Genomic DNA, 11,206 nt, shown 5'->3' on the forward strand with positions numbered 1-11,206 from the left:
GTGAACAACGCATTCACAGTTAACAGAACCGACACAAGGACACACGATTCTTTTTTTTTTTTCCACATCAATATAATCTCAGAGTTAAACAAAAATGCATTTGGTTCAGTTACACCACATATATTCTTTAACAGGAAGGACAAAACTAAAACCATTGTCCACTAATAAATTAACTTACAAACTGTTTTCCACTGTCTCAGCAAAGTGAGTTTTCCTTTGTGATAGTGTACCGGAACATAATAACATACAGGGAATGTCTTAAATAATGGAAAGTGTTCATGTATGATTAAGACTTAACTTTAGCCTTATTAGCAGTTCAGACTTTCTTGTAAACATACGTAGCATAGTTACTGAATGGCACAGCCAATCAGAGCAAGAGATGATAAATATAAGTCTTTAGCAGCCAATCAAGACACAGTCCTCACTTCGATTTTTTTACAGTAACAATGAATCACAAATTACAGCACAGACATACACGTAAAAGTTCTTTCCTCAAGTTGAATACTACTTTAGACAGAATAGTCAAAAATGAAACAAAATCAAACACTGTCTTTCTGTCGTGATACTCAATGCTTTAGGGTTGAAGAGGAATTAATCCATGAACTTGCGATTCTGATTTGCTCCAAACAGGGCAACCCTGATTTCAGGCATCATCTAGACGGAGAAATCAAAGAAATAGTTGAATCAGAACATATATTAACAAAATGCACTTTTCTGTGGGTTTGGAAATATTGTAAACTAATATATTGAAATACCTGATTAATATTTCAAAATGCAACAGCTAATGAAATCAGAAGTGCCAATCAAATACAGTAATCCCTTGTTACTTCACGGTTCATGTTTCGTGGATTCGCTACTTTGAGGGTTTTTTCAAGGGGGCTTATGGCCACTATATTGTGGATATTGAGGGAAAATCTAGGAAAAACGTAAGTATTTCTTACGTACAGTACATGTATTGTTCATGTCCACATCCGAGTGAAATTTACTGACGCTAAATCACAGCTTAGGGATTACTCTATTAAAGAAACTGGTAGGATATCACATGTAGTTCCAGCTGAAAAACATTATAGAATGACTGTTTACCGCAAAGGGTGGGTTGTTAACAGCACAGGGAGGGTTTTAAAAGTCCAAATACTCGTTAAATACATTTAAAAAAAAAAAAAAAAAAAAAAAAAAAAAAATCTTTCCTCTACTTTGTGGAAAATCATTTTTCGCGGGTGGTCTTGGAACGCATCCCCCGCGAAAAACGAGGGATCACTGTACTCAACTTTATTTATAGAGCACTTTAAAAAACACCAACAGCTAAAACAAAGTGCTGTACAAAAGATGTTTATAAAACAAACAAAAAAAAATGTACAATTAATACGATCATTTTATATTTGTTTTTCCTTGAAATGCCTGATAGGACAATTTAATTTAAAAAAAAGCTCTATAATGTTTGTGAACCTGGAGTTCATTCTGGTAACACTTCTAACTAACATTTATACTGTGAGAAATATAATGTGAGTCCTTCTACTGATTTCTTTAAGTTTTCAGTCTGTTTGGAAAAGTTTCCGATCTCCATTGAAGTGTCTTTCACCCTAATTTAGCCTCAATTAATTACTGAGAGTGACACTGCAAAAAGTCACAAAAACAGTTAATACCAGCTGGATTCTCAAAGTGGAAACTAGTGAGAGTCTTGAACTGTCACTTGAATTTCTTTTCCAAGCCTTCACACTCTACCTGTTGTGCGATGAGGTCAAGCCTGCTCTCCAGAGTATTGGACACCTTGATCTTTCCATCTGCATTATAAATCTCAATACCACCAGAGCTGAAAAAGGATAATACATAGTTTCAAATACAACCTGTACAAGATTCAAATTCATGCAACTTCATGCTATTTGAAAAGCTCTTGAATAAATGAAAGTCTATGCAGAGTTTGGGACTTCAGTGAATTTGGAATAGATTGTACTCACATATCTGAAGGGAGGAAATTGTCTTGGTCAATACGCACTTCGAGATTGTTCTTCGCAGATCCTTTGTAGATGGGAATGTTTTTCTTCACAGAAGCCTAATAAGCAAAAACAAGCAGATGTTCATCTTTAACTGATGTTTCAAAGCACCAAATCCTGGTTTTATCTTCCTTCCGCTAGTAAAGTAAAAACCGACCTGAACCAAGCCCAAGTCCTGCTTGCGGCAACGGATTGTCACTTTAGGCTCAAGCAGCTGGTAGAATCCCTTAAAATCATAAAACATAGAGCTCTTGTGAATATCCTCTTTCCAAATGCATTCAGACAATTAGTGAATTTAGCGACTGTAATCTGAACTGAACTCAGAGGCTGTTACTACAACAAAGCAGGAGGACAAACTCCATTAATTCCATTGATTTTGGAGGTGGGGCAGGGGGACATTAGAGGAGAATGTGCCTACAAACCAAATAGTTCAGTTCTGGGAACTGCAAATCTTCCAAGAAGTATCTGAGTTTTTACTGTGAGAATTCCTTATGCTATAAAATTCTTTACACTACAGAAATTTGCATTTCAAAATCTGTCATAATTCAACACAAACCAAGCTGTATTCTAATCTGCCAAACTACAGCCACAGAACTCACTAACAATTTAGTAATTTCATTACTACGGCAGTTACAACCCACAATACAAGGGGGCGATAAAGAACAAACCAGACAGTGACGTGAGGAACTATATAAAGGCTATATTTCTGGTCTAATCCATGCCTCTCACAGATTCTGTTGTCTCCGGATGCTCACCTGCAGGACCAGACCATCTATCAGGATCGAGTACCTGGACGGGTCCCTGGCTATATTAGCCAGCCTGTGACGGGCTTCGTTCAGCATGTCCTAGAAACATATCCCAACGTTTACAGACACAGACAAACCATTTAGCATTCTTGATTAATCAGCTCAACTCTTACTTAAGAAAACCACAAGAAAATAATTACAAACCGAGATCATGTCATCACGAGCCTTCAGAACCTTCAGTCTGGCCTGGTTCATCAGATTGGACATTTGGCTGTGAAAAGCAAGAGAGGGTTGAGTCATTATTACTTCATAAAGCTTGTAGGAACGTCATCCATGAGGACTGCAAAAATATATGGCATATGTTTGCAATTCTTCAGATCCTTGAGGGTCACAATATCCATATAGCCATTGTATTTACGGTAATGAATAACTATCCGGAGTGTAATGGTGGTAGTGAATCCAAAAAAATATGCTTTCTTTGAAACCTATTTTACTAAACGACATTCTGCATGTACCTTTCAAAAAATAAATCTTTCAAAAAGCAAGCAGCATTGAACACTGTGTAAAACCTTTCTGTGATATAGCTTCTAGAAGCATATAATGAATAAGATCTCTCACTCCAGTCCACTCTGTTGTGAACAATTCTGGCTCAGTAAGTTTCTTCTTCACCCCAAACCATTTGAAATGACTGTGTGTACTTCTTAAAGGCTAAGCACCACTTAATGGACCTCCATGAATATTTCACATTATTTTAGTTACTGACAGATATAAGTATGACTTAAAATGAAAATAGCAGCTTAATTTGCTTTAAAACTGACAATTTTATTAAATAGACGGAAAAACCCGAGCTCGCTACGGAAATTCTTCAACGCGACCGTGACGTCACTGGTGGACAACAGCTGAACAACGCCGCGGTAAAACACCGTTATGACTGACTGTTATGACAGTATCTAGCTAAATAACCAACATTATTCATGACAATAGCCTAGCAATAAGCTAAACTCAAATTGAGTGAATTATTCATACATTTAGGGGATAAACTAATTCCTTTAATGAAAGATTACTCAATTATAAAATAGTGGAGGCCACGGTTTGAAGAAATGGAAGTGTAAAGTCTAATGTTGTGTTCACTTCTCTCTTCATAACGTGACTCACATTTTCTTCTGCTGCTCAATTTGCTTCTCCTTTTTTTCATAGTATTCCATGATCTTCAGCCTCTGAGTCTGCACCAGACGACCCTTCTCAATGTTAAACTCTTCTTCTGCCTACAGAGAGAGCAGGAATACATTCAGAAAGTATTACCAATAATAATCTACGACTGGTAGAGCAGTCAGGAAAACACCATAAATACCTTTGTAAAGTCATATTTAATCATATATTTATATATATTTTTTACCTTGGCATCAATCTCCTCTGCTTTTTCATTGGCCTCCTGCTCAATGAAAGCCATCATGTGCTTGATCTGTGAACAGAGAGAGGGGATAATATTGAAATTAATAAATTCTAGTTGACTGTATTTTAAATATCCAATCAAGAATCAGCTGAGTAAAGTGCACACTTTTAAAGTGAAATATAGGTCATCTCCAATGTGTGAATTTGAGAGAATAAAAACTAAAAACATATACTGAATGTGAATTGTTATATTATATACTAGCATACAACCTACATTTAGAAATCCACCTTTGTAGAGGCTAATAAATATAGACTGAATATTTTAGAAGTTCTTAAGCCCAGTCACACGTCACACTCATGGTCTTGTGGTCCATAACTGAGTCGGCGTTGCTGTAAAGCGTGCCATTTCTCATTTAGTGTTTCAAAGAGGTTCTCAAGAGCACTCTCTGTGGACCCTTACTGAGGCCTTCAGTGAAAACTGATAGATGCAGTTTCAACAGTGGCCTGTTAACTGAAATAAGAAGTGTTTTGCTTTATAAACCTGCATGATATCACCAAAGTGAAGAAACAGGCAGCTGGGGGGGGGGGGGTGTTCCTTTTTCTGCCTATATTCAAGTTCCATCATTTGAAGAGGGTCTTCAAAGTCTTTAAACTGGAAAAAATTCTCTGTACTTTTGTGTGACTAAATTTATTTATCTAATTACTCATCAATTAATTCATTCATCCATTTAACAATCCTTTTATTTACTGTTTTTTTTATTAATTAAGATATTCAGTCTTTCATCCATATACTCATTCATTCAACAATCCACGCTTTAACTCCTTTACCATGCGTTAAACACAATAACTTAGTTCAAAACAAACGTAGAAGTGAAATTATTTTGAAATACGTAGGCTAGCTATTTACATTCAAATATTTTACGTTTCGCGCTACGTTTTTGTAAACACTCGACGGTTAAACCTCAGTAACAGATCAGGCTCTTGCTGTTGAAGCAGTGTGCGAGGTGTTAATGATATTAATATGTTCTCCATCTTTCAGGTCTTAGAAGAGCTGCTGATCTGAAGGTTATCTCTCTCTCTCTCTCTCTCTCTCCATATATATCTCTCTCACCTGCTTCTGCACGTCCGCGTCGCTGAGCGCCATCTCTGCAGCGGGATTTCGAGCAGCTCACACAGATGAACGGGTCTGAGAAAAATAATTGACAGATTTTAGATGTTTTAAACGAAATGAAGCAGATAAAGAGTCAAACACACGGAGCGGATCGTGACGAAGAAAGAAAACACCCCGAGCCGATCAGCTGACTCTCAGCCAACAGCGCAGCGTCACATGAGACCTCACTTCCCCTTCACTGACCAATCAGTGGCGTTACCGCACTTACACACAAGTTTGTTTTCACGCATCGTGGGGACATTACATACACCACCATTCATATTGAAGAGACTTACTCTAACCTTAACTCCAACTGCTACCAGTCTAACGCTAACCATTACTCCAAACCCAGTCCTTAGACTAATATACTCCTAATATTAAAACATGTCTTTACCTTAAAATTTAATGGTTTGCGTTGTGGGGACCCACTAGGAAAAGAAGGCTACAAACACATACCCAGAAAACGACAATGAGTGTGGAATAAATAGACAAGACTTCAGACAAAGAAACTGTTCTGATTTCAGAGTTGAATAAAAGGCTATTTATATTCAAGCTTAATTTCATGGCTCCCTACATAGACCCTGGCAGGTAAAACAGCCATAATTTCATGACCTCTGCAGTGCAGAAAGTATGGAGAGCATAGGGAGTAGGGAACAAAGACCACCCTAATTAACAACAAGAACAAACCTTCAAATTTTAATGCATTTTTAAGAGAAATGTTAGAATTTACATTCTAAAAAAACTGACAAATCCAGCTGTAGCAGCATTATTCATTCATTCATTCATTATCTTTAAGTGCTTATCCAGTTGCAGTGGGTCCAGAGCCTACCTGGAATCATTGGGCACACAGCGGGAATACACCCTGGAGGGGGCGCCAGTCCTTCGTAGGGCAACACACACACACACACAGAGACACTTTTGAGTCACCAATCCACCTACCAATGTGTGTTTTTGGACTGTGGGAGGAAACCGGAGCACCCAGAGGAAACCCACACAGACACAGGGAGAACACACCACACTCCTCACAGAGGGTCACCCGGAGGAAACCCACACAGACACAGGGAGAACACACCAACTCCTCACAGACAGTCACCCGAAGCAGAAATCGAACCCACAACCTCCAGGCCCCTGGAGCTGTGTGACTGCGACACTACCTGCTGCACCACCGTGCCCTGTAGCAGCATTATGATTAGTGAAAATTATTCATTGTTATAATTCCACAATTCTGAATATTTTACTTGTAGTTAATTTATTATATTTAATGTTAACTGGTGTTGTCATGTATAATGTCGAGGCTCTCTCACTCACATATTCATATACTCAGTCATGAGAAACAAAATAAATATGATTTAAATAGATTCATACCCCAAGACATGTATTAGTGCCAATTCTTTTAAAAAATAAAATCTTGTGCAAAATCCTGTTAATGAAAAATAATTTTTATAATAAAATTAGGCATATGGCCTGTTCATTTTGCTCTGTGTCATAATGTTATTATTATTCTTTATTTTGAATAGTTTATTGAGAGGTTTATTGAGAGCTTAATAAGAGAATGAGCTGAACAGATGATTGACACAAAAGGATATTGGGGGTGGGTGAAAGTGTAGAGGGAGGAGTGTAAAGAGCTCAGCGTGCTGCTTCAGTGTGTGTGAATCTGTGTTATTTTCAGTACAAAGTTTCTGCACGAAGCAGCTGTGGAGAAAGGTAAGACATGTTCAGAGATTTTAATAGACAGAAATAATTTAAACATTTTTTTAAAGTGTTCTTTCTAAAGACTTAAACCTCTGTGGATTTGCATAAAAATATATAATGGACTATACACGACAATTGAGAAAGGAGAACTGAGAATATTTTATAAACATAGGAATAAAATGTTCGGTCAAAGGTTAGTCATATCAGGTACTGCAAAAGTCCCTTAAATTTAATCTGTCAGTGAAACAATAAGGGTGTATGGCCATGTCATATGAACAGTCACAAAACTACAACTACACTTACCTGAGGACAATTAAGGGCAAATTATTCTTAGATCAGAAGGTTGAAAAGGGCTTAGATTGTTAATAACTTGATCTGCCATCATTATCATTGTGTGTGTGTGTGTGAGTGTGAATTCAGTGACTATTAGTCATTCTCCATTCACCAGACCCTTGGTCATAGGTGTTAAAATGAACAGTTATTTTTACACCAGACATAATACCTGCAGCCTGTACACATAGATTACTGTTTCACCTTACAGCCCTTTTTGATATCACATATTACTCGATTGTGAGTCAGCATCAGATATTCCTATCAGTCAATGCAGTCACTGGATTCATCAGAATGTGTAAGCCCTCAGCGATCGGACATCGGCTCTCTCTCCTGCCTTCTTCAACATCTGAGCATGTCTTCTGTTAACAGGCTTCATGTCCTATGCAGTTTATGACCAGATGGAGTATTAACTTAGTAAAATAATTTGGAGTAACTTTTTAATAAAGTATTTAAAACCCCATTTAAATTAATATAATGCTAACGTGTGGTATATATATATATATATATATATATTAGAATATGTGAATATGTATCATGAGTGAATTAAGCGGTAGCTAGAAGTTTATACATCTATTTATTTCATTAATATTTTAGATGCATAGCCCCTTGTTACTCACTCACTCATGGTTAGGAATTACACCACATTCATTCATTCATTCATTATCTGTAACCCCTTATCCAGTTCAGGGTCGCGGGGGTCCAGAGCCAATCATTGGGCGCAAGGCGGTAACACACCCTGGAGGGGGCGCCAGTCCTTCACAGGGCAACACAGACACACACACACATTCACTCACACCTACAGACACTTTTGAGTCGCCAATCCACCTACCAACGTGTGTTTTTGGACTGTGGGAGGAAACCGGAGCACCCGGAGGAAACCCACGCGGACACGGGGAAAACACAATTCCACCACAAGGGGCACATTTTCTCACACACTCCCTCACATTTAAGCACTGCTCCTCTACGGGTGCTATCCAAGACACTTAGAGTCTTATGATACTTCTCCCATCGTCATCAGGGAAGGCGTCTGTAGTTGCTGAATGTTTACTCTTCATGACAGTTGTGGTGGGGGAGTGGATGGCACATTATATTTTTATTGGTTAGTGTTACTTCTGATGGTGGATGGAAAGTAAAACAAAACATTTTGAAGGAAGAGTATCACGAACTGGAAATTTGTCTTTTAAATAAGATGAATTGAGCAGAGACTGATTGTGAGTTGGTAAAAAGGAGTCATGTTTACAACAGTGATGGTATATGAGTTTGGAGATGTTATGTAATTGCCCTCATAATTTGTACATTTGTGCCTCAGTTATTTGACTCTGGTGTAAGTATGTGAATGTAGTTTAGGGCAGGGCTGTGTGATCTTGAGGAATGGACATTGTACATGTTGGAGTGGAGACCAGCTGTTTGCAGTAAAAGACCTGTCATATTAAGATGTTATATGGTGTTCTGTGACCTGCTGTGCTTTTTGAATCATGAATATAAACTTTTCCTATGTATTCTTTATTCAGCACATAAAAGGCATCATTTGTTGTATTACTTAGAAAACGATAGAAAAAATATAGCTGTGTTTAATCCTCACGTCACAGAATCAATAGAGCTGCCAGTCCCCTATCAACAGGATGACTTCCATGTTCTCTTCCTAATGACATGTGAAATATCTGGAATAGCTTCCACTCATGGGGACAGATGGCAATGTACACGGTGAGGTTTTACATAGTCAGATGTGTGCACATAGACCTATATATAGACAAGAATGCAGGGGTAGACAAGGGCAGATGGGTTCGTTGCCTTGCCTTAATTTTTATGTTCAGTGTGTGACATTGAGGAAAATACTGAAGTTGCACAGAGAGTCTGTTATGAGACTGTTATAGTTGTACTCCTGGCCTAACCTATATACAGCAGTTTTGCACATGGTAGTGATCTGTAGGGGCAAAAATATCAATAAATAAATTGTGGTTGGTGTAATGTTGTGTAACTTGGGGTTTGAATTGAACTGGGATTTGATTCATGTTTGATTCACCAGTATGAGTCCTGGTTTAAGTCTCCTAATACTACATTAGCCTTCTACAGTAACATTAAAACAATAAGTCATTCTGGATAAGAGCTTTAGCCAAGTGTCTTAAATGAAAATATACAGCACAAAACTATTACTTCTGATGGCATTTTCCTTGTGTGGAAGCACACCAGCATGACACTGACTCAGGGGGAAACCTATTGCTGCATGTCTAAAGTAAATAAAGTAAACAGAACTTAAATGTCAGATCACAGATAGGAATGCACAACTCTCATTCATATTATATTTCATTCATTATCTGTAAGCGTTTATCCAGTTCAGGGTTTACCTGGAATCATTGGGCGCAAGGCAGGGATACACCCTGAAGGGGGCGCCAGTCCTCCACAGGGCAACACACACACCTAAAAACACTTTTCAGTCACCAATCCACCTACCAACGTGTGTTTTCGGACTGTGGGAGGAAACCCACATGGACACAGGGGAGAACACACCAAACTTTTTACAGACAGTCACCCGGAGCAGGAATCAAACCTACAACCTCTAGGTCCCAGGAGCTGTGTGACTGCGACACTACCTGCTGCTCCACCGTGCCGCCCTCATGTTATACTTAAGAATTATTGATATTTATTGATAATTCTATAAGTGATACAATCCCTAAATATGTGTCAGGTCTTGGATGGTTGAATGGATTGTTCTTGAATAATGTACAGTTCCAGAAGTAAGGGTCTTAGGCAAGGCATCAATTAGAAGGGTTGCATGCTTAAAATGAAAATTAGGAATAACTTTTACTCTCATTGTTTGATACAGGTCCATTTGTTTGCATAGGGGAAGAAAAACCATTTTTGGAGAAGAGTAATAAAATAACTTGAGGGGCTGGGTCTAGCCTGCAACTAGTTCAGTGGATAACTGCAGTAAGCCAGCTTCCTTGCAGACTGACAGCATGGCTAAAGCTGAGACCTCAGTGAGCATTTCACAACCTGAAGAAAGGGACCCTGAAAACACAAGGAACCCTCTTCTTCCAGAGGAACACAGAAAGAATTTTTATGATGTCATACAACCAAGGAAAAAAGAGGCAGAACTCTTGGGAAGGGCAGAGTCAGAGGAATTGTCAGAGATAGATTTCCAAAACACAATGAGTTATAAAGAGCTTACAGAGATGACAGCAGATTTTTCCACATCCATTTCACCTGTCCTGTCACTAGAGGACTCTGACCTGGAGCCTCCTGAGGCCATGGAGCTTCTGATGTGTGTGGAGGAGCCAGAAGTGGAAGAAATAATGGACAACATTCCAGAAACTACTCTCACCCCAGCGACTCCTCCCCCTGAGTCCCCTGTCTTCATCTCTTTGCCTGAACTCACCTCCGAAGCATTACATTACCTCCCATGTCCACAAGAGCTTCCTCTGCCCTCCAGACAAGGTCCAGTCTCAGAACCAGCAGAGGATATTACAAGCTTTGTTTCAGAGTCGATTGATAAACCTAATGAATCCTTGGTATCCTCTGTTTCACCTGCTGAAGAGGCCCCACTAGCAACACAGCCACAGCCTGCTGCCCCAGCGGCCTGTTCCTTTAACCTCCCAGTGCTCCTGACTGGTGGCATTGCCTTAGCGGCTGTGGTCGGGGTAATGACATATGTTCTGACTAGAAAGTAAACAGATGTTCATGGAAAAAGATATCTCAATTCTGTGTAGATTCACTACATCATTGTAAAATGATTTTAAACACCATGCTATTGTTTAAATCCATGTTTCAATTAAGATTTTCTTTCTGAAATTTCCTCATGGGCAATGGTATGCCCACAAATATCCAGACACACCTTTTAAATATTAAATTCAGGTAATGCGCACTCATTGTTGAAATGTGTTCAGTTGTGCATACAGAATGAG

At 38.7% G+C, this 11,206-nt stretch overlaps 1 protein-coding gene across 1 annotated transcript; it reads right to left on the bottom strand.

The window, feature by feature from the left end:
* Window positions 1-47: 47 nt before the first annotated feature.
* atp6v1e1b (ATPase H+ transporting V1 subunit E1b) lies at window positions 48-5,454 on the bottom strand. Its single transcript, XM_066668498.1, has 9 exons — window positions 5,241-5,454; window positions 4,134-4,199; window positions 3,893-4,002; window positions 2,942-3,008; window positions 2,747-2,836; window positions 2,149-2,217; window positions 1,956-2,050; window positions 1,723-1,810; window positions 48-654 (listed from the first exon to the last, which is right to left on the bottom strand). Exons 1-9 carry the CDS (start codon window positions 5,271-5,273, stop codon window positions 592-594), a joined length of 681 nt encoding a protein of 226 aa, XP_066524595.1. The 5' UTR covers window positions 5,274-5,454; the 3' UTR covers window positions 48-591.
* Between the last annotated feature and the right edge of the window lie 5,752 nt (window positions 5,455-11,206).

The sequence above is a fragment of the Hoplias malabaricus genome, chromosome 4, assembly GCF_029633855.1.
Source record: "Hoplias malabaricus isolate fHopMal1 chromosome 4, fHopMal1.hap1, whole genome shotgun sequence".
NCBI lineage: Eukaryota > Metazoa > Chordata > Actinopteri > Characiformes > Erythrinidae > Hoplias > Hoplias malabaricus.

Coding starts and splice junctions, on each gene's coding strand:
- atp6v1e1b (XM_066668498.1), bottom strand. CDS start 5,273: ATGGCGCTCAGCGACGCGGACGTGCAGAAGCAG. Junction 2,218..2,746: donor TAGATGGTCTGGTCCTGCAG/GTGAGCATCCGG, acceptor TATGATTTTAAG/GGATTCTACCAGCTGCTTGA. Junction 655..1,722: donor TTGACCTCATCGCACAACAG/GTAGAGTGTGAA, acceptor TTCTCCGTCTAG/ATGATGCCTGAAATCAGGGT.